Raw genomic sequence first — 23,561 nt, 5'->3', positions numbered from 1 at the left:
TGGGTGGCTCAGGTGGTTAAGCATCTTACTCTTGGTTTTGGCTCAGGTCATTATCTCAGGGTCGAGGGATTGAACCGCCTGTCTGGCTCTGCATTCAGCATGGAGTCTGCTTGAGATTCTCTCTCTTCATCCCCCTTTGCCTCTCCCCTCACTGTCAGTTGCACTCTCTTTCTCTCTCTCAAATAAATCAATAAAATCTTAAAAAAGAGACAGAGAGATTCATTTCAGACATAAACACACCTGCAGATTGAACGTGAGGTTAAAGAGAAACACTTACCATGAAAATGTATGTCAAAAGAAAGCTTGGGTAGCAATACTTACATTGGACAAAATGGACTTTAAAACAAAGACTGTAACAAAAGACAAGGACACTATATGATAATGAAGGAGACAGTCCAACAAAAGGATATAACAATTGTAAATACTTATGCACCCAAAATGGGGCACCCAAATACATAAAATAATTAATAATAAACCTAAAGAAAATTACCAATAATAATACAATAATAGTAGCGGACTTCAGTACCCCACTTACATCAGTGGATAATCATTCAAACATAAGGGCAACAAGGAAACCATGGCTTTGAATGATACACTGGACCAGATGGATTTAACAGACATTCAGAACATTCCTTCCTAAAACAGAATACACATTCTTTTTTTTTTTTTAAAGATTTTATTTATTTTTTTGACAGAGAGAGAGCAGGAGAACACAGGCAGGGGGAGTGGCAGAGGGAGAGGGAGAAGCAGGCTCCCTGCTGAGCAGGGAGCCCAATGTGCGGCTCGATCCCAGGAGCCTGGGATCATGACCTGAGCCAAAGGTGGTCGCTTAACCGAATGAGCTACCCAGGCACCCTGACATTCTTTTCAAGTGTACATGGAACATTCTTCAGGATAGATCACATATTAGGCCACAAATCAAGTCTCAACAAATTAAAAAATATCAATATCATGCCATACATCTTTTTTGACCAAAATGCTATGAAACTAGAAATCAACCACAAGAAAAAATCTGGAAAGAGCACAAATACATAGAGGTTAAATAACATGCTACTAAACAATGAATGGTCCAACCAAGGAATCAAAGAAGAAATAAAACATCACATGAAAACAAATGAAAATGAAAACACAATGGTTCAAAATCTCTGAGATGCAGCAAAAGTGGTTCCAAGAGAGAAGTTTGTATCAATACAGGCCAACCTCAAGAAGCAAGAACACTCTTAAATAAACAACTTAACTTTACACCTAAAGGAACTAGAAAAAGAAGAACAAACAAACCCCAAATGCAGCAAAAGGAAGGAAGTAATAAAGATTAGAGTTGAGATAAATGATATAAAAACAAAACAAAACAAAACAGAATGAAATCAGATGCCGTTTTGTTGAATAGATCAACAAAATCGATAAAACTCTAGGACAGTTCATAAAAAAAAGAGAGAAAGAGGACTCAAATAATTCAGAATATTATGAAAATATGTGGCCTAATATGTGATCTATCCTGGAGAATGATTAATGAAAGAGGAGAAATAACCAACACCACAGAAATACAAAGAATTCTAACAGAATATTATGAAAACCTATATGCCAACAAATTGGGCAACTCAAAAGAAATGGATAAATTCCTAGAAACATATTAACGACCAAAACTAAAGAAGGGAGAAATATAAAATTTGAACAGACTGATTACCAGCAAGGAGAATAAATCAGTAATCAAAAAATTCCCAAATAACAAAAGTTCAGGACCACATGACTTCACAGGCAAACTCGGCTAAACATTTAAAGAGTTAATACATATTTTTCTCAAACTATTCCAAAAAATACAAGAGGAAGGAAAACTTTCAAATTCATTCTGTGAGTCCAGTATCACCCTGACACCAAAGCTAGATAAAGACACCACAAATGAAGACAATAGGCCAATATCTCTCATGAATGCAGGTGCAGAAATCCTTAACAAAATATTAGCTAAAAGAATCCAATGATACATTAAAAAAAAAAAATCATGTACCATGATTAAGTGGGATTTATTCCCAGGATACAAGAGTGGTTCAATATTCACAAAACAATCAATGTAATGTGTCACATTAATAAGAGAAATAATAAAAAACCATATGCTCATTTCAATAGGTACAGAAAAAAGCATTTGATAAAGTATTGCATCCATTCATGATAAAAACCCTCTGCAAATTAGGTCTAAAGGGAACATACTTTAACATAATAAAAGCTATTTATATGAAAAACCCACAGCCAACATCATATTCAAAGGTGAACAACTGAGAGCTTTTCTCCTAGTGTCAGGAACAAGACAAGGATGTCCACTCTCACCACTTTTATTCACCATAGTACTGGAAGGCCTAGCCACAGAAATTAGACAACATAAAGAAATTAAAGATATTCACATTGGTATGGAAGAAGTAAAATTTTCACCATTTGCAGATGACATGATAGTATACATAAAAATCCTGAAAGACTACACTCAAAAACTGCTAGCTAATAAATGAATTCAGTAATGTTGCAGGATAAAAAATCAATGTATAGAAATCTGATACATTCCTATACACTAATAATGAAGTAGCAAAAAGAGAAATTAAGAAAACTATCTCATTTACAATTTCACCAAAACAATAAAATATCTATGAACAAACTTAACCAAAGAGGTGAAAGACCTGTACTCTGAAAACTATAAAATTGTGATGAAAGAAATTCAAGATGACACAAAAAGATGGAAAGGCATTGCAAGCTCATGGGTTGGAAGAATAGATAGTGTTAAAATGTCTACTACCCAAAGTAATCTACAGATTAAATGCAATCCCTGTCAAAACACTAACAGCATTTTTCACAGAGCTACAACAAACAATCCTAAGATTTGTGTGGAACCACAAAAGACCTTGAATAGCCCGTGCAGTCTTGAAAATGAAAAACAAATCTGGAGGTATCACAATTCCAGACTTAAAGTTATACTACAAAGTGGTAGTAATTAAAACAGTATGGTACTGATATAAAAATAGACACATAGATTAATAGAACAGAATGGAAAGCCCAGAAATAAACCCACAAATATATGGTGAATAAATATTCAACAAAGAAGGAATGAATATACAATGGGAAAAAGACAGGCTCTTCAAATGGCGTTGGGAAAACTGGAGAGCAACATGCAAAAGAATGAAACTGGACCACTTTCTTTCACCATACATGAAAATATACTCAAAGTGTATTAAAGACCTAAATGGAGACCTGAACCCATAAAAAACTTTGAAGAGAACATAGGCAGTAATGTCTCTGACATCGGCCATTAGCCAATTTTTCTAGATACGTCTCCTGAGGCAGGGGAAATAAAACCAAAAATAACTATTGGGACTACATCAAAATGAAAAGTTTCTGCACAGCTAAGGAAACAATAATACTAAAAGGGAGAATACATTTGCAAATGACATATTTGATAAAAGGTTAGTATCCAAAATATATAAAGAACTAATACAACTCAACATCCAAAAAACTTAAAAATGGGCAGAAGACATGAACAGACATTTTTCCAAAGAAGACATCCAGATCGCCAACAACACATGAAAAGATTCTCAACATCACTCATCATCAAGGAAATGCAAATCAACACTATCAGAATGGCTAAAATCAAAAACACAACAAGCAACAAGTATTGGTGAAGATGTGGAGAAAAAGGAACACTCATGCTCTGTTGGTGAGAATGCAAACTGGCACAGCCAGTGTGGAAAACAGTATGGAGGTTCCTCAAAAAAAAATTTTAAAATAGAAGTACTCTACAGTCCAGGAATCAAACTATTTGGTATTTACCCCAAAAATGCAAAAACACTAATTCAAAGGAATACACGTACCCCTATGTTTACTGCAGCATTATTTACAATAGCCAGACTATGGAAGTAGCCCGAGTGTCCATCAATAGATGGAATGGATAAAGATCACTTCTTTATTTAGCCATAAAAAAGAATGCAGTCTTGTCATTTGCAGCAACATGGGTAGAGTTAGTATAATGGGAAACAAAATAAGATAAAAACAGATATCATATGATGTCACTCATATGTGAAATAAGAAAAAAATAAACAAGCGAAGAAAAGAGAGAGAGAGAGAGAAATAAACAAGCAAATAGACTCTGAACTACAGAGAACAAACTGATGGTTACCAGAGGGGAAGTGGGTAGGGGAATGGGGGAAATAGGGGATGGGGATTAAAGAGTACTTTTCTCATAATGAACAAACACAAAAAAAAGAAAAAAAAAGAAAAAAAGAGTTTAAGTAAGACTTAATGAGATAAATCATTTTCAATAATATAGAGCATTATGAGATTTTAAACTTATGTTTTTGTAATTTTAAAGACACTTTTGTTAAAATCATTTTGGACACTCCCAACTTTCTTGGGTACACCAGAGATAGACATGTTGCAAGCTGGTGAAACTGCTATTTTCTCTCAGAGTATCATATTTTGTTTGTTTGTTTGTTTTCCATCATACTTCTCATGGTTATTGGGGGGTTATTTAATTATTTGTGCATTTATTTTTAATGTTATCCCTTGCCCCATCTATACTGTAAATTCCATGAGGTCATGAATCAATGTTTTATTGACCATTGAATACCCACAACCTGGAACAATGTCTGGCACTTCAATTTATATTTGTAAATTTAAGTTTGTTGAAAGAATAAATGAAGTTAATCATTGATGTGGAGAGTTGATATTGATCATTGAAGCGTGACAGAAGATGTGTTTCTCAACCACCACTTTGAAAATTCCTGTTTATTTCAAAATTTATTTGTTTAATTATTTGAGGAAACTTGGGGTAGATGTTTGTAACTTTGATTTTAACTTATTTTAAGAAACTTTCCTTGTGTCCCTGAAAATGAATTCTATAAATACTTTCTATTAAATTTTTTTGTAGGTGGGAAAATGTGTTTTAAAAACCTCAATGTTTATTTTGTGGTTGAGATGGACAAATACATTAGAGTGCTCTATGTGCCTATGGCATTTCATGACAATTTTTTTACATATACAAAGAATCCTTGGTCTAGCTTTTATCACCTATTTCCTGTGATTTTTTTTTTTTAATGTGGTTTGGAATTCAGTTTATAAGGTTTTAGGATGTTAAGTGTGTGAGCTGCTTTTCTGCCTTTCAGAATATTTGTATTGTTTTTTACTGTTGTCAAAAAGAAGATAAAAATCTATTCAGAATTCTTCTTTCTCGTGGCTTTGTCTCAAAGCTAGGGGTGGCAGGTGAGATTTCATTTTTGAACTAGCCCAACAGACTCTTCACTTTCACTCACAAAATATTTGCTAGTTTCCAGAATTATCCAGTGGGTGCTGTTTTTTGTTTTGTTTGTTTGTTTTGTCTAGCATCTATAGTTTCATTTTGGCTGGACTTTTTCTCATTCTGATTGTTCTTTTCTGCTTTGGATGGGAAATTGTCATTGGTGTTTATGGAAAAAAAAATTAGCTGGCCACTTTTACTATCCCACATTTAGAGTATTTGGCAAATATCTGGGCTTTCATGGGTTGAGGGATTTGATTGGTTAGTACATTTCCTCATTTACTGATATGACTAAATATTTAAAGATCCCCAGTCTTTAAGCCAGGATTTATTTTTAGTATTTAGTGTTAGTCAACTTCTTAATGAAAATGTATTTGATTGAAAACATTGCTAGTAAAAGTTTTCACTTGGACTACAACAAAGGATAAGCATTTCATTTTGCAAGTAGCATAGTCGATTTACAAATATTCCTAACAAATACATTCCGGTGGAATGAATGTTAAACAGAGAAGGAACTTTGGTTGGAAAATGTAACAATGTGGAGATAATGGATTTGGTCAGGCTCTTTATGGCTACGTATATTGTTCTACTTGCAGGTGGATTACATCGATACTAACAGTTCCATACTGACTGGGTTAATATATTTGTTAATGCTGTTGTAGAGCTTTTGGATAAAGGATTTATAAACACTGGTGTATTTTTTTCAGTGTTGAAGATTACCAAATAGGTTTTTACAAGGTCTCTTCTGCAGAGGATTTGTGCTGCTGAGTTAGAAAGAAATGTCTTAATATTACTCCTCTTTAGGATAAAACAAACAAAAATGATAAACTACTGAAAGCTCTTTATCCTTTCCAGTGAATATTGTGTGTGGTGGTGTGGGGAGGAGGGAAAGAATGTGGGTAAGTGCTGCTTATGTATTTCTGAATGGTGTGTGCTGTGCAGTAGAGCATTTATTCACTGTTGAGCAATTTCTTTCCTTCAAAATTAAATTTTGTTTAGTTTTAATCTGTGACACCACTGTTTATTCAAAACTTATGTTTATCCTTCACTAAATTTCCCATGCGTTTCTCCTGTTAGAATCTGTAGGAATGTAGGGATGCCTGGGTGGCTCAGTCAGTTAAGTGTCTGCCTTTGGCTCAGGTCCTGATCCCAGGGTCTTGGGATCAAATCCCACATCTGGCTCCTTGCTCAGTGGGGAGCCTGCTTCTCCCTCTGCCTTTTACTCGCTCCCCTTGCTTGTTTTCTCTCTCTCTCTGACAAATAAATAAAAAATAAAAAGTAAAATTTTAAAAAAAAGAGAGAGAGAAAAGAATCTTTAGGACAATAGGTTTTCATGGGTTGTACCATAGGAATAACAGACTTTAAATTTGTTGATTTGAAATAAAGAACAATTGCATATTTATACACTGCAATATAAGTAAAATTACTACATTTGAAAATTAATGGCACATTTTAAAATTTGTGATTTTCCATCTTATTACAGTAGAACAAAGAAAATTCTCATATTAATTTTTGTGATATAATATCAAAGTGTTAGGAGAGAATTTCTTTAAGTTGTTTATGCTATTTAAAACAAAACAGGGGCGCCTGTGTGGCGAAGTCATTAAGAGTCTGCCTTCGGCTCCGGTCATGATCCCAAGGTCCTGGGATCGAGCCCTGCATCGGGCTCCCTGCTCAGCGGGAAGCCTGCTTCTCCTTCTCCCACTCCCCCTGCTTGTGTTCCTGCTCTCGCTATCTCTCTGTCAAATAAATAAATAAAATCTTAAAAAAAATAAAAATAAAAATAAAAAATAAAAACAAGCCTTCTCAGGCATAACAAATGGAATTCTTATATTTTATTTTCAGGCATTAGACTTAATGTCATAAAGGAATGACAATCATAAAATTGTGTTCTTGATTGTTGGTGTGATATTCTAATAATACCTTATGCATTTCCCAAGAGAAGCCTCCTTCCTTGGTGTGACACACAAGAAGGGTCATTGCATCTCTTACCTACATAACTTTCTAGTTCATGCCTCCCATTCTTTTTTTGGCTAAGCTGCATATCCTGGTATACTAAATGGGGGTGATAATATTGCCAAGCTTTTATTGTTTGGGTTTGAAATAAAATGATACTTTTAAAACACCGGCACATGGAAAGCACTCCATAAACGTTAGCAATTATCATCATCTTGCCCTAAACAGCTTATCACAGTATCTTCCTCATTAATTCCAGATTCTGTTATCTTTCTCTCTACTAATATCTTTCACTGTTCAAATAATCTATTGGCTAATGCTTTTTAAGATTAATTTTATTAATATTATTATGTTATTATATTGTATTCTTACACTGTCCTATAAAATTTGGACTATATTTTGAATCTGATTGTAATGATCTTTCTGATTTGACTACTGTTGAGTTCTGTCTGCATCTGCTCCTGATTCTCTTGTGAATATATCTTTTTTTTATCCCCAGCTTTATTGCTATTTAATTGACATATAATAATGTATAAGTTTAAGGTGTACAGTGTGTTGATTTGATACACATATGTATTGTAAAATGATTACCACAATAGGGTTTGTTAACATCTCCATCACCTCACAAAATTGCCATTTATTTCTGTGGTAAGAACATTTAAGATCTACTCTCTTAGCAACTTTTAAGTGTATAATACAGTATTGTTAACCATAATCACTCTGTTGTACACTAGATCCCCAGAAGTTACTCATCTTATAATTGTATGTTTATACCCTTTGACCAGTCCTACCCTTTTTCACCCCATCTCCTGGCAACCACTATTCTCCTCTCTGTTTCTATGAGTTTGGCTTTTTTAGATTCCACATATAAGTGGCATCATACAGTATTTGTCTTTTCTCTGTCTTGTCTTATTTCACTTAGCACAATACACTCAAGATCCATCCATTTTGTTATAAATGGCAGGATTTCCTTCTTTCACATGACTGAATAATATTATGTTGTGTATCTATCTATCTATCTATCTATCTATCTATCTATCTATCTATCTATCTATGTGTGTGTGCCACATCTTCTTTATCCATTTATCCATCAATAGACGTGTAGATTGTTTCCGTGTTTTGTCTATTGAGAATAATGCTGCAATGAACATGGAAATGCAGATATTTCTTTGAGATCCTCCCTCGGAACTCTGAATATATCTTTCTTTGCTCAGAATTTCTGCCTAGAATATTTTGCCATTTTTTTCTCGCATATTCATATATTATTTCATCTTTAATGGCCAGCTCAAGTTTGCTACCTTCAAAAAAGTCTTTTTTAAGCATCAAGCACATGTTTATCACTCCATAATTTTTAATCTGTTCTGTATAATTCATTGTGCTTTACAATGTTTTATGCCTTGCATAGGATGCACATTCTTTAACTACAAGCTTCTGAAGTCCCATGGAGACATTTAGAAAGATTCTCAGTACTTTTGCTCTGAATCATCAGCCCATCTGCCCTGTCCTGCTCCAGACTTATACTCTTCTGATCTTGTCAGTGTCCTGTAACCCTTTGTTTTTAGTAATGATGGATACTGACTCCTGGTTTTTGGGCCTTTGCCACACTCACATTATTAATCAGTGTTCTCCAGATTATTTTTAAACTATATTGATGAGGAATAAAATTTCTAAAACTATCAAATTTTATGTATCACAATTATCCATATATATAAGATACATATATGGATCCATATATAGGGACATATATATGTGTATAAAGATATATTTATATATTAATATAAAGAGATTTATTATGAGGGATTGACTCAGGTAATTATGGAGGCTGAGAAGTCCAGTGATTTGCTGTTTGCCAGCTGGAGGCACAGAAAAGCCAGTGACATAGTTCTAGTCCAACCTCGAAGGCCTGATAATCCAGGGAGGCAGTATTGTAAGTCTCAGTCTGAGTTCAGAGGCCTGAGGTCTGGAGAGCCACTGGTGTCAATCCTAGTTCATATCCAAAGTCTTGAGAATCAGAAGCACCAATGTCAGAGGGCTACAGAAGGTGGATATACCACAAGTTCAAGCAAATTCATACTTCTGCCTTTTCGTTCTATTCGAGCCCTCATCAGATTGGATGATACCCACCTAAATTGGTGAGGGTGACCTTCTTTATTAGTGTACCGAATCAAATGCTCTTTTCCAGAGACACCCTCCCAGACATACCCAGAAATAATATTTTACCAGTTACCTGGGCATCCCTTAGCCCAGTCAAGTTGACACATAAAATTGATCATCACACGCATGAATTTTTACCACCTTCTTGATTTTATGTTACAACTGTGAAGCTCCTTCTGCCAGATTTTGGAATCCCATTCGTGTATAGAACCTCTCCTAGGTCTGAGATAATCCCCAGTGTGGAGGGAAAATTTAAACAACATCCATGGCTTATGTTTAATAACTCCCAGCAGCCACATTGTAGGTGATCAATATACACAGAATTACATTAACATATCTTCTTTACTTATTTTGAATTTTATAATTGTACTTACTGAGTTTTTGTTTATTTTTGTATAGATATCTTCAAAAATTAAGATTAATGTTACCCTCATGCTGAAGCTCCATAAGTCAAAGGATAGCTCAGCATTAACTGTTTTATGATATTCCACTCATTAGTACATTTTTTCCTGCAATTTCAGAAATTTTAAATCTCATGGGTTTTGGGGTTTTGTTTTTTTTTTTATTTTTTTGGTTTGTTTTATTTTATTTTATTTTATTTTTTTTTGCCCTCAGAACATAATTGCCTTTGGTTATTCCTTTAGGGTATCAGTTTTATTTGTTACTGTGTTAAACTTTATTAAATACTATAATATTTAAATTGTATTTTTTGCTGAAATAGAGATGTTGAAATTCAGTGTATTAGAGGCTTACTGGTAGCAGATGTACTTTTAAAGAAAGTAGATGATAGGTTGATGTTTCATTGGGTTTTAAATGTTATTTTTGCTGCCAAATATTTTGGACTCGATTTTCAGAGCACATTTTTTAAAACTTGGATAAGTGTGCTGGCATGTAAAATGGCACAGAGAAAATACACATATTTAAGAAAATTATATTATAGGCTCTATTGAAACTTAAAATTGAGAATATATGCTTTTTGGCAGCATTTAAATAATGTAATGAAGTATTTTTTAAAGTCATTAGCAATAAGTTGAAACTAGCCCACTTCCAAGTAGTTGTGTCCCTCTCTGTAATTAAGAAATGCCTTTAAAATTATTGGCCTTGATTTACAAATAGTTTTACTTCTTTCTTATAAGAAACCAGATCTCTTTCCTTCTCATTTTAAAGTTTTCAAAAGAGCCTTTTTTTCTCCTCTTACGATTATTTGCATGCAGAAAAAAAAATGTTTTTAGCACCTATTAGTAATCATTTTTCAGTGCTGAAGACTGTATGTATTCATATATTTACATATAAATTAAATGATAAAATAATGTAATAAAATTTTATATATACGTATATGTATATATGTATAAAATCTGGTGACTTAAGTAGAATAATTCATGGAAAAATGAGATTTGAACAGGGCATTGAAGACTTGGCCCAAGGAGATGGGTGTGTAGACACACACACACACACACACACGTGCACACATGCAAACTTGATTCATCTGTCCTGTAACCAAGTTTCCTTACCCTCAAAGCAGTGGTAAGTGGTAAGCAGGTTAGTTGGTTTAATCAAATTCTTCCTTGAATACACAGAGCCTTTCTCTGTGTGACTCAGTAACATGCTCCTCCAACATTTCTTCAGTGGCCACTGATATTCCAACTTCTGCATTCATTCTTTTCTCTAGAGATACTCCCTGCACTACTTCTTGTCCTTCCCATGGTTCTAGCCTGTGATCCAACTGAGAGTTGAAGATTTATTTATTTATTTGAGAGAGAAGGAAAGAATGGGGCGGGGGGAAGAGGGAGTGGGCGCATAAGCCGGAGGGACCGAGGAGAGGGAGAGAGAGAATCTCAAGCAGACTCCATGCTGAGTGTGGAGCCGCACTCAGGGCTCCATCTCACCACCCTAAGATCACGAGCTGAGCCCAAACCAAGAGTCCCAGCTTAACTGGCTGAGGCATCAGGATGCCCCAACAGTTGATCATTTTTGAATATTATCCTGACTCCTTAAATTCAACATGTTGAAAATTTAATAAATTATACTGTGTATCCTCTCAACCCACTAACTGGAGCTGCTTGCCCCTGTGTCTGTGTTTACTGTTACTCTCACTGATATCCTTTGTCTTAAAATTCTATTTCTCAACTACCACTCCCTTCTTTGAAGCTCCCCTCCAGTGCCCTAGGGTTATCCTAGCAAGTCTCTGAGCCCTGTCCTTGGGGTCCACAAAGAATCCTTTGACTTGTGTTTGGTCACCAGCTTTTAGCCTCTGCCTCCACCCCCACCTCCCATCCCTAGACTGGTATCTTTGTTATTATCATCCACAATTCACTAAGGACTTAAGGTATTTTGAGTCAAATGTCACCAAGCCGGCTTAACAGTAGGATAGAGAGCCCAAAGAAGATAAAGAAGAGGATTCAACAACAGAGTGTCTGAGGCCTTAGAAAAGAAAACATGAAGTATTTTGTGCTGAAACTAGGGAGCAAGAACAGGGAGCTTTTTCTCGTGTTATTTTAATCCCTGGTCAGGGACACTTTTCATTAGGTGTGTGCTTGCTGTGGATCCTGGACATTTGCTGAGGTTCTGGCCATCTTTAGTAGAGAAGCTGCATTTCGTCCATGCCTCCTTAGTCCCATGGTCAGTGGGTAATGTTTTTCCAATTTATTTAGCTAATACCTATTACACATCTAATGGTGATACTCCGTTCCTTGTTATAACAGATTAACTCATGGAATAAAAGTGAGGAGTTCAAGAATACGCCTTCTTTGCCCCAAATTATTTTCCCACAGCCACTTCCCAATGCCCAATGCAATATTACCCTAATACAATATGTAATAGACAGTTTCACGGACTAGCCTGCATTTGGATTGTTGACATTTCCCATGTCTTAGTCTTTTCCTCTACGAAACAAAATCTCTCTGTTGTTAGCACAATAACTGAATGGTTAAAAAAAAAACAAAAAACAACTTTTAACTTAAGCATATTTTTTTCCATTGGACTTTGGTTGCTGATTAAAGCATTTAGCAATATAATTAAAAGTAATTTAAATAGCTAATTAGATAATGTGATAGTTTCCAGTAATACATTCCTTTAAACAAAGCATCCATCATTTAGGAGTGAAATTTATCACTGGGTTACTGATACAAATGCAATTATATGTTAAATGGAAGAAAGCATCCACAAATCAACTCTGGCTGTCTGTAAAAATTGCCATATACATAACTTTTGCATAATTCTTACAGGGTCAAAAGAGATACATGGAAAATTTTGGCCTCCACATTTTAGCTGACTTTGCAACTGTCGAGGGTCTGGTTCTAAATCATATTTTTGACAGTTAAGAACCAGAATAAAGCTTTCTCTACATACACATGTTTTGACAAAAATTGACTGATGAATTTAATTAACCAAATTGTCCACTTAGTCAAACAAATGCTTTAATTGTATGATTTGCTTATTTGTTTTGTTTCCTTGTTAAATTAACTTGCTTTTTAACTTAATTTAACTTAATTGTTTAAGTTAAAATATAGCCAGATCAATTCAATGTTTGGAAGCAGTTTCAATGTTATTTTTAAAATAGTTATACCAAAGTTAAGAAACAAATTGCCTTTTAGCAAATGCTAAAAAAGTTCCTGGAAAATTCTGATTTCAAAAAGCTTTTATTAAAACCAAAAATAAAAACCAAAGAAACAAAAACAACCTCTATGATTCCATACCTAAGTCATGAAACTGGATCCCTAATTTGGAATATTTTTATTATTCAATGATTCCATTATGTAAAATACTAAATACATTAATGAAAATGTCTTTATCCTTGGAAACTGAAGTCTCACTTTTTTTTTAGAAACCTCACTATTAAAAAGGATGTCATGTTTAAACAACCGTCTCATTTCAGAATGATAGATAAACAAGGATATTTTATTTTATTTTAGGAAAAATAGAAATGCATATTTCAGAAATTCAGTGTCTCTCTATTGGCGGAATACCCTGTCAAAATGTTGACTCGAGAGCAAACTTTAAAAATAATGTTACAACCAACCTCTAATTATGTTAACTCTCTGATGAATGCTGTGGATGTGCTAGATTCTTCTGTGTGTGTATGTGTGAGAGAGAGAGAGTGACAGAGCAAACAAGGTGTTGAATAACAACCAGAATGGAATTACCTGTACGTGCTGCTTGAGAACTTTAAGGGACCTGCTCAGAAGTTATGCATGCGGTGTATGATGCCATTGTAGCTTTTCTGAAACATTACAGAAATGACGTAAAAACTAATATCGTTCCCAATTTTGAAATAATCGTATGATTTCACAAACCAAATCATATTTTTTTTAAAGATTATTTATTTAAGAGAAAGAGTGAGCGAGAGAGCATGAGCATGAGGCAAGAGCAGAGGGAGAGGGAGAAGCAGACTCCCCGCTGAGCAGGGAGCCCGATGTGGGGCTCAATCCCAGGACTCCGGGATCATGACCCGAGTGGAAGGCAGTTGCTTAACTGACTGAGCCACCCAGGCGTCCCCCAAATCAGTATTTCTTTTAAGTTTTAAGTGAAAATACTTAGAGTAATAAAATTTTTCTTTCTCTACCTCCACTCATTGTTTGTCTCCTCCCTTCTTTTATTTTCACATTTCATGCTTTGTAAAAAAGCTACAGGAAAAGTTGCATATATTTATTTAAATATATATTTTTGTATATGTACACATTAGTGAATTAATCAAATATTAATGCATATTTATAGCTATCATGTATGGCTCTCTATAATTATTTCTATTATGTGGAAATCAACTTATTAGATGATTGGTAAACAATTTAGAATTTCAATTATATGCTTTTAAAAGAAAACTTGAGTTTTTACAATTAAACATTTGACTTTCTTCCAATAATGTACTGATTATGTTCACAGTCTTGGAGTGGGAAACGTAAACTTGACATGAAAAAATGGGTAATTCCCTGTGTAGAAATGAAATATATATGTTCAGCAAACATCTAAAATCAAACAACAAACTAAAAGAACATATTTGCCACAAATATAAAGGACCAATTTTTTTTTAATTTTCTTGTTATACAAAAAACTTTTACAATAGTGAACCATGTATAAATGTGAGGAGGCAATTCATAAATAAAAGGAATTTGAACGGTTGATAAACATGACAATATATTCCATTGTACAAATAGAATACTGCAAAATTTGTAAAAAGGATATCGTATCATTATTTGTCTATCACATTGGCAAAATTTAAAGGAATTGGTAATATGTTGTTTTGAAATGAAAAGTGCTGCTGGTAGAACCGTGCATGTTTACTAAGTTTTTTGGATATCTAGTTGTTGATTTTTGCCAAACTTGAAATATATTTCCCCTTTGATCCATCAATTTCATTTATAAAAACATACATAAAATACATTTGGATAATTATATTTTTCCTAAAATATTATAGCTAAGGTACACAAATATGTTTATACTTCTTTACAGTATTATGACAAAAACACATGGACATTCCCAAATGCCCATCAACATAAGATCAATTATATAATGTTTATAGGTATATAAAATGCAGCTATTAAAATGAGGACTACAATACAGAAATGAAAAGAGATATTCATTAAAATAATGAATAAAATAAATCAAGGTATCAAACAACATGTGTAGTATAATACTACCTGAATAAAATATAAAGAAGGGTAGGAGGAAACATATAATGTTTATTTGTTTTTCTGTAGAAAATTCTAATAGGAAGGTCACCACAATACTATCTGGTTATCTCTTGACAGTGAGGGTAAGTGTGTGGAGAGAGCTGAAGGAAAATTTAGTTTTTCTCCATATAAATCTCTACTTTCCTAAAGAACACTTATTATCAGTATAATTAAATTATAAAGTATAGTGATTATATTATTTTTTACTGAAAAATGAAATCATGTTTTAAAATTGAAATAGAATACTTAAGGTTATATAAACTCAACAAAAATGCAATTTTTGGTAATAGTTTCCATAAAACAAAATAACACAAGACACACGTATGATACCCCTGAGGTTTACCTGAGAATCTTTCTCCATAGACTTTAGCTCACATACCAGCCAAATTTTTAGAAAATCCGAGTGTTCTTTATAAGAAAACTGTATTAGATAAAGTTTTATGAAATAGCTGTTATTCTTAGATTTTTAAAAGTACTCTAAAGTTATTGAAGTGAGAAATACTCTGTTTTAGCTAAAATTGTTAACTGCAACTGGTTTATTTTTTGGTATTAGTTTACCCCACACACTGGAAAAGCAAACACAGGTACTTTTCCTTTGTATGTCCTAAAGATGACTGACGTTTCTTCCTCCTCCTTCTGGTAGCTTTCAGCCGTGCCCCAATTCCGATGGCTGTGGTCCGCAGAGAGCTCTCCTGTGAGAGCTACCCCATAGAGCTCCGCTGTCCAGGAACGGATGTCATCATGATAGAAAGTGCCAACTATGGGAGGACTGATGACAAAATTTGTGACTCTGACCCTGCTCAGATGGAGAATATCCGATGCTACCTGCCAGATGCCTATAAGATTATGTCTCAAAGGTATGATACTTCTAATCTTTTTTTTGTGCATTTAGTATAAACTCTCAACATGAATCTGTGTGACATATTGAGGATAGGTAAGAATACAAATAGCATTGTATATTTTAGAATAATTTGAATTACTTTTTTGGGGCCCCTGGGTGGCTCAGTCCTTACGCATATGCCTTCGGCTCGGGTCATGATCTCAGGGTCCTGGGATCGAGCCCCGCATCCGGCTCCCTGCTCAGCGGGAAGCCTGCTTCTCCCTCTCCTACACGCCCTGCTTGTGTATAAATAAATAAAATCTTAAAAAGAAAAAAAAAAAAAGAACTACTTTTTCAGTTTCAAACTGGTTTCCCATATCACTAAAGTGCTGGTATTAGAGATTGAAAATGGCATTTGGAAATTATTAAAATTTATTAGATTAGTTATTCGGTTTCATGGTGTACTCTGACTTCTCTAGAACTGGGCTCAATAGATGAGAAATTAATTTATTTTTCACAGTTTTCAAAAACAGACTTTTGTAATTTTTCTCCAGAAATTTCAGAAAAATTATTTTACTGCTAATAAATATTTTCTATCAGTGTATGACAAAGAAGAAAAGTTAATAGGCAATTTTTATAACTATTAATCAAAATGTAGTAAAAGGCTGTTGGTTAATGATTATTTGGCCTTGAAAAACAATGAAAAAAGTATTACTTTGTTATCTAGTAATATTCATTTAAGGTATTCACAATATTACCATATTCAAATAATGTAAATTAAGGTAATATATATAATATATAATATCATTGGATAAAGAAATGATCTTCAATTCTAAAGAAAATGGTCAGTGGGTATCGATATTATAGAAGGTTTAAATTATACTAAAATTTCTTGATAAATTGGCTAAATATTATTTATATATCTCTTAAATATTTGTTCAGTATTACTATGCTTCCTCAGAAATTAGTGAAATCATTCATTTACTATAAGCCTTCCTACTTTTTTTTTTTAAAGGTTTTATTTATTTGAGAGAGAGAATGAGAGAGAGAAAGAGAGCATGGGGGGGCGGTCAGAGGGAGAAGCAGACTCCCTGCTGAGCAGGGAGCCCGATGTGGGACTCGAACCCGGGACTCCAGGATCATGACCTGAGCCGAAGGCCGTTGCTTAACTAACTGAGCCACCCAGGTGCCCCGCCTTCATACCTTCTGACTATATGCTCACAAAGTAATTTTAAAATAATCAGTAAGTTACTTATTTAGTGAATTATTTTTTTCATTAGGATTTCTGTTTAGCCAGTTATTTTCTTTTATTATTTAAGGAGTTCTTAAAATATGGGGGAAGTCATAGCATATGTAAAAATAAACAAATTCAAGTATATAAAATCACATACAGTAGTTCTCGAGGCTCACCTTTCTTGTCCTTGAGGAAGCCTGCATTGTTTTTAGCTATTTGTCTTCTTGATGCTTAAAATTCTGATATGTATGTTTGTGTGTGATTAATAAATTGATAGTATCTTATTTTTTATAAATTACTGTTGTATAAATTGTTAGTAGAAATTATAACGTGCCCGGTTTTTGATGATCAAAACATCTGAAGTATGCTTGAAGGATAATGGTCTCTCTGGGCAAATCTAAGGGCTTTTGTTTGTCTATTTTTAAAATGCTAACTCATGCTAAGGTGAATATTAATGAGAAATAAGATTTTAAAATTAGGGATTCCATTTGATGTAAGTTTGGTTGTGTTCGGTTCTTCTTGTGTGTCTCTTTCTTATCTCTCATTGTATGTCTCTTCATGTTATATATTTGACATGCCTCCAACTATGGTTAAATTCTCTGATGTTATGCCTAAAAGAAGTCTAATTACTTCATTGTGTGTAGGTGTTATAATGGTGTCTGTCCTGAGTGATTTTCCGTGTGTAGTATGAATGGGCACTATGACTAAATTTTTATTTTATTTTATTTATTTCTGTCAGACCAACAAACAAAAATGGATTCTTTAAATCCATTCGAGGTGTAGGTTGAGGAGGAAATTCTGCTTTTCTGTGATTAGCTTTTCATTTTAAATGTAGCAGAAGCATTAACTTCACTAGCTCTTTGATCTCTTCATGATTTTCATTGAATTTGTTTTAATCCTTTTATTGATATTATTAATGGCTCCCAAAATAAGCCCTTAATATTATAATTATTACAAAAAATAGTTACACTGGATCCTCTCAAGCTGCTGAATTATATGGGATGTGTCTGTAAAGTGACAAATCTGAAGAGTAAAATTGCTTTAAGCACCCTGAGTGAATCATTTGTGGAAGCCCCCTGGTGGTTTCTCAAGTAAGAATTATCAGCTGAAATAACTGTGGTTAATTTTGTATGGAGGCAAGTTCCTTGGTTGTATTTGGACTGCTAAATATACTACATTTACACTTGTTCAAAATAAATGCTTTTGACTCTTAGAAGAAGTGAGGTTCCATCTTGTAAGTTCCTAAGAGATGAGATGGCCATGTCAGCTTCAGCTGCTTTATAATTAATGAACTTTCACTGTCCTGCGAGTGACAGCATGTTAAATAATGCTAATAATTTCTAATTATGATATGGATATATCATATTAATAATGATATGGACAGCTTAAATAATCCATTTGAATTAAAATTATAATGGGGGAACTTTTCTAAAAGATATTTAGATAATTATTGTTTTCTCTCATTTAAAGTTTCAGAAAGACATTATATCAGTGTCTAAACATTTTTAAGCATGTCTCTAGATCAGAGGATTATATTACAAAATACAAAATGTTTTTGTGTATCCTTGTATAACCTCGTTAAACAGCCTTCATAACTTGCTTCAGCCTCATAAATTAGATGTTACAGGCAAGGACAGACATGAAATAGTATTCATGTAGATATTTGAATACACATTGAACAAATACATAAATAGAACCGTATAATAAAATGTTAGTTATGTGTGAAAAACCGGGGACTTGAATCTAAAGGATGTGGCACTTGATTTCCATGTTTCTCCCCAGTAGAACTTTGAATCTGATACGTTCTCTAGAGTTGCCAGATTCCTCACTGTCTTGCCGATTACACCTCGTGTTCTCAAATCCAAGTGTGTTTTTACGCCATTTTGCCCTCATCACCTCCGAAAGTTCTGTGCTTTTCCTCTTCTTTCCTTATCCTGCTAGAAGACTTATTAAAATGTCAGAAAACATTTCCTTATCCTTCTTGGAACTTGTATTCTCACTCACTTGTTATCATCTGCATCCTTTTCTATTGCAGCTAACCATTAATAAACCTGTATTATCACACCCCATACAGTTGCCTTGTCTAAAGTAAATTGTAGGCTTTTAGAGGGCAGACTTTCTCTTGATTTTACCTAAAACTAACTTCTGATGTTTAATGATGTGTAAATGAATGAGTAAATGTGCTTTCCGATGGTGTCATGCCACTTTTAAAAGCTTTCTTAATTCTATGATCTGACTGATTTTTGTTTCTTTTCATTTTACATTTACACACTTCAGAGATTTAAAAAAATGGTACATATAGCTTTAGAACCTAAATGTGAAAATGACTGTTAGCAACTGATAACTGCAGAAATTTTACACTTTGAATGCAGCTGAGGTTTCATGTTATCTTCGGCTATTAATGGAAATATTTCCATTTTTAACTCCACCAACACTTGAAATTTCACAACATGGAGTGCACCGTGACGGCTCTGGAGTTTGGTGGATGAATAAGCTAGGCATGGTTCCTGCCCACACACCGATAGCTTTTTGGCAGATAAAAGACAAACAGATTATTTGCTCAGTATTTTATTTTTATCGCATTTATGTTTATTGAGGAGTTCAAGAAAAGGAGGAAAGCTCTTTTGGCCAGATAATGTTAAAGAGTGTTCATTGGAGAGAGAAGGTTAATCTGGTCCTTGAAGGATGGCAGGGTTGGTGGAACCAGAAGACACCAAAGTGGTATTAGATATAAAATATATTAGATATATAAGATATATTAGGTATATAAGGCACCAAAAAGAACATGAGGGGACAGCTTCCCTTCAGTAATCCCTCACCCAACCTCTTCTTATTCTTCAAAAGCTTACTGGTGGCTGCTCTGCACTATTTAGTTTCTCCAAACCCTCTTTGAAATGTGCCACGACTTGAGGCAAGCCTCCCACCAGTCTCCCCATAGGTCCAGTTCACATGCTCTTAAGAAACCTTGATAATTTGATGATAAACTAGCTTGACACTGTCCCCCTTGTCAATACAAAGTCCTGTTGGAGTTCTTCTTAGTAGTTGGACATAAACTCCATCTAAATGTGGGAAGTTTGAATATCATATGACTTCCTCATGCCGTCTTTTTGGACACATATTTTATATATGTGCTATAACAGTATTATTTTATGTAGAATTGCATATATTGTTCAAATTGAAAAGGCATTTGTGAACAGGTATATATGTATGTGTATATAGTGTACATTTATTGAGGTAATATACATATGGAAAATTGCTCTTATCATAAATATATACAACTCAGTGAATTTTCACAAACCAAGCTCATCCAACTGACAGCCAGATGAAGACATAGAACGTTAACAGCATCTCAGATGTACCCCTTCATACTCTGCACCAGCCATTGTCCACTCCCGCCCCAAGTTTTGCTGCTATTGAGCCTTCTAATACCTTAAATCATTTTTGCCCATTTCATAATTTAAATACATGAATTCATATAACATATGCTTTTCAGTGTCTGCCTTCTCTCATTCATTGCATGCGTTTTTATATATAACATTACTGAAGCATTTTTATATACCATATAATCCACTTGTTTGAAGTATAATGATATTTTAAGTAAATTTACCAGTTTACCAAGTGATGCAGCATCACCATAAATCAGTTTTAGAGTATTTCCATCACCACATTAAGATCCTGATGCCCATTACTGGTAATCTCCATCTCCTTCCCACACCACACAATGACTAATCCATTATCTGTCTACATGTCTATTCTTAATGCATTGTGTGTGTGTGTGTGTGTGTGTTTAAGATTTTATTTATTTATTTGACAGAGAGAAAGACAGTGAGAGCAGGAACATAAGCAGGAGGGAGTGGGAGAGGGAGAAGCAGGCTTCCCGCCGAGAATGGAGCCCAATGCGGGGCTTGATCCCAGGACACTGAGGTCATGACCTGAGCCGAAGGCAGACGCTTAACAACTGAGCCACCCAGGTGCCCCCAATGCATTGTGTTTTAAGCTAGAAAGTGAATAAAGTCAAGTTAGATTTAGGGGCATTTCAGTGGGACAGTATCAAAGAAATAGCTGTTATTTCTGGAGGCATGGATAGAAATATGTTTCTTGTGTTTTGAATTCTCTTGGAATCAAAGATCATAATCTAGACATTTAACCAATACCCTCTTTAGAGTTTTCTATCGAGTAGAGATGTTAAATATATAAAGTAGGATGATTTTTTTTCTACTTAAACGAGTGATCTGAGTTTTACTTTTAATCTTCTACCAGCATTTTAGCAAGGTTACTTATGTCTTAGTCACAATGGGAACATGCAAAAAAAGAAAAAAAGAGTGGGGGAGGGAGTGAGGAAGGGAAGAAGGGAGAAATAAAGTTGTTTCTCACCTTTCTGAAAAAGTTGTGTTTTGGTTTCTATCAGTACCACTGCAGGGGATTTTACAGCTTACAAAAAGATCTTGGTTTTTGTTGTATTCAATCCTGGTGAAGTTAAGAACTCTTACAATAGCAGTCAAAGAAGAAATGTCAGCAGCAGTTGCTGTGTGTACATAACTGGGTAAATGTTCTCCAATCACTGTGTGTATATACGTGAGTTTTTCCATTTGAGTATTCTCCCTTGCTCCTTTAACAGAATTATTACATTATATCTTGCTTTTCTCTTATGAATCATAGCAGATCAAAAGTAATCCCTCATATCAGGGAGTTTTCCATTGAATGCATGTTCAGTGCAGTAAAAAGAACAGATGGACATAGAAACTATAATATATAACTCATTGTCTTAAGAATTACTCTTTTGTTCATATTTATTAAGAATAAAAGGAAAGGAAATGAAGGAAGGAAGATAATTCCCAATTATCGAATCCGAAATGTAGAGAATATGGAGAAGCTGGGAAATTCCTGTCTGGAAGGCACTTATTTCTTCATTAATATTTCAGCCCTTTTCAATTCTGAGAATATACTTTGATAATGTCCTACTAAAATGCTTGTTAGTGCTTCTTGCTATTCATTTAAGTTTGAGTGAAATTATGTTATATATGTGTGCTTTGAAATTTAAGAATTTAGTAAGTGATTAAAATATTTCAGGATAGGTTAGGATAAAAACTAGCGGCAGTTGTGTTGGCTGTCTCTTCCAGACCTTGGGGGATATTAAGCCTTCATGCAGCCATTCTCAGTGTGTGGTTCACGGAAAATTTGGAATTCCTGAGTTCTTTCCAGGGATCCACAAGGTCAAAACTATTTTCGTAACAATTCGGACATATTATTTGCCTTTTTCATTGTATTAGGTATGGGTACTGATTTTGCAAAAGCAGTAGTAGGTAAATCTGATGGCATCTTAGGGATCAAGACAGTAGCAGCAATGTAGTTTAAAAAATTTCTCAGTTTTAATTTCTAACATGGTGCATAATAATATAACTCACATAAACTGATAGTCTTTGAGAATCTTAGTTATACTAAGAGTTAAAGAGGTCATGAGACAAAAGGGTAGGAGAATTGATGTTTTAGGAAATATTTCTTTTCATTTCTACTTATGGCTGAACATTAGTTATTTTTGTCTTCATTATTTTTATGTTGTTTGTTTTAAAATCATCTAGAGTTTTTTCATGAGTGAATTATTATTTTTATTGACATATAGTTGACATACAATATTGTATTTCAGGTATACAACATAGTAATTGAACAATTACATATGTTATGAAATGCTCACCATGATAAGTGTACTTACCATCTGTCATCATACAAAGTCATTACAATATCCCCTGTGCACATTTGATTTATAAAGTATAAGCATCACTTTCTTTTTTCATTTATAGTGAATGGTCATGTTAGTTGTTTCCCCACCTCCAGGTTTTTAGATACTTTTACACTTTGTGGTCAGTCTGTAGAACTTGACATCTTGTGGAAAATATTTAGAAGATTATCACCAAGGAAAGAAAGATAATTTTCTGAAAAGGGGAGGATATAGGATAAAAGCACTGTAGTAATCATCTTCAGTATAGCTTAAATTGATATGGAAAAGAACAAAGCAAATTATGAACATAAATTCTGTCACTGATTAATTGGCTACCACAGGACTCTGGAGGAATGTAAGTTATAGTGAGATTTAGCAGACATTCAGAATAAAACCTCAGTTACTCTGTCATTATGGTAATTTTAAAGATTCCTAAGGCTACTGGGGGAGTGGGTCTCAAAGTATTTTGACTGCTATTTATGCTTCATTTTACTGATGAGACTGAAGTACATGGAGTTTAAGAAATTCACCTAAAATTACTTACTATATGATGGCATAAGCATGACCGGTTTCTTTGGGTACAAAGCCCATGATTTTTTTTTACTACTTTTTCTCAGACATTAAAAATAATTTTTATTATCAGAAAATTTTTTTCTTTTTTTTAAGATTTTATTTTTATTTATTTGAGAGAGAATGAGATAGAGAGAGAGAGAGCATGAGAGGGGGTAGGGTCAGAGGGAGAAGCAGAC

The 23,561-nt window shown here is 34.1% G+C and overlaps 1 protein-coding gene across 1 annotated transcript in view; it reads left to right on the top strand.

Moving 5' to 3' along the window:
* ADGRL3 (adhesion G protein-coupled receptor L3) overlaps positions 1–23,561 on the top strand; it is an 811,907-nt gene that overhangs the window by 382,491 nt on the left and 405,855 nt on the right. Inside the window, exon 5 of the mRNA XM_035004902.1 lies at positions 15,686–15,899. Within this exon, the coding sequence (XP_034860793.1) occupies positions 15,686–15,899 (214 nt within the window). The remainder of the gene's footprint in view (positions 1–15,685; positions 15,900–23,561) is intronic.

This window comes from Mirounga leonina, unplaced genomic scaffold (genome assembly GCF_011800145.1).
Source record: "Mirounga leonina isolate KUSES-001 unplaced genomic scaffold, KU_Mleo_1.0 Mir_129, whole genome shotgun sequence".
Lineage (NCBI taxonomy): Eukaryota > Metazoa > Chordata > Mammalia > Carnivora > Phocidae > Mirounga > Mirounga leonina.
Note: the sequence above shows the minus strand (reverse complement) of the source record. Positions and strands in the feature narration are given on the sequence as shown.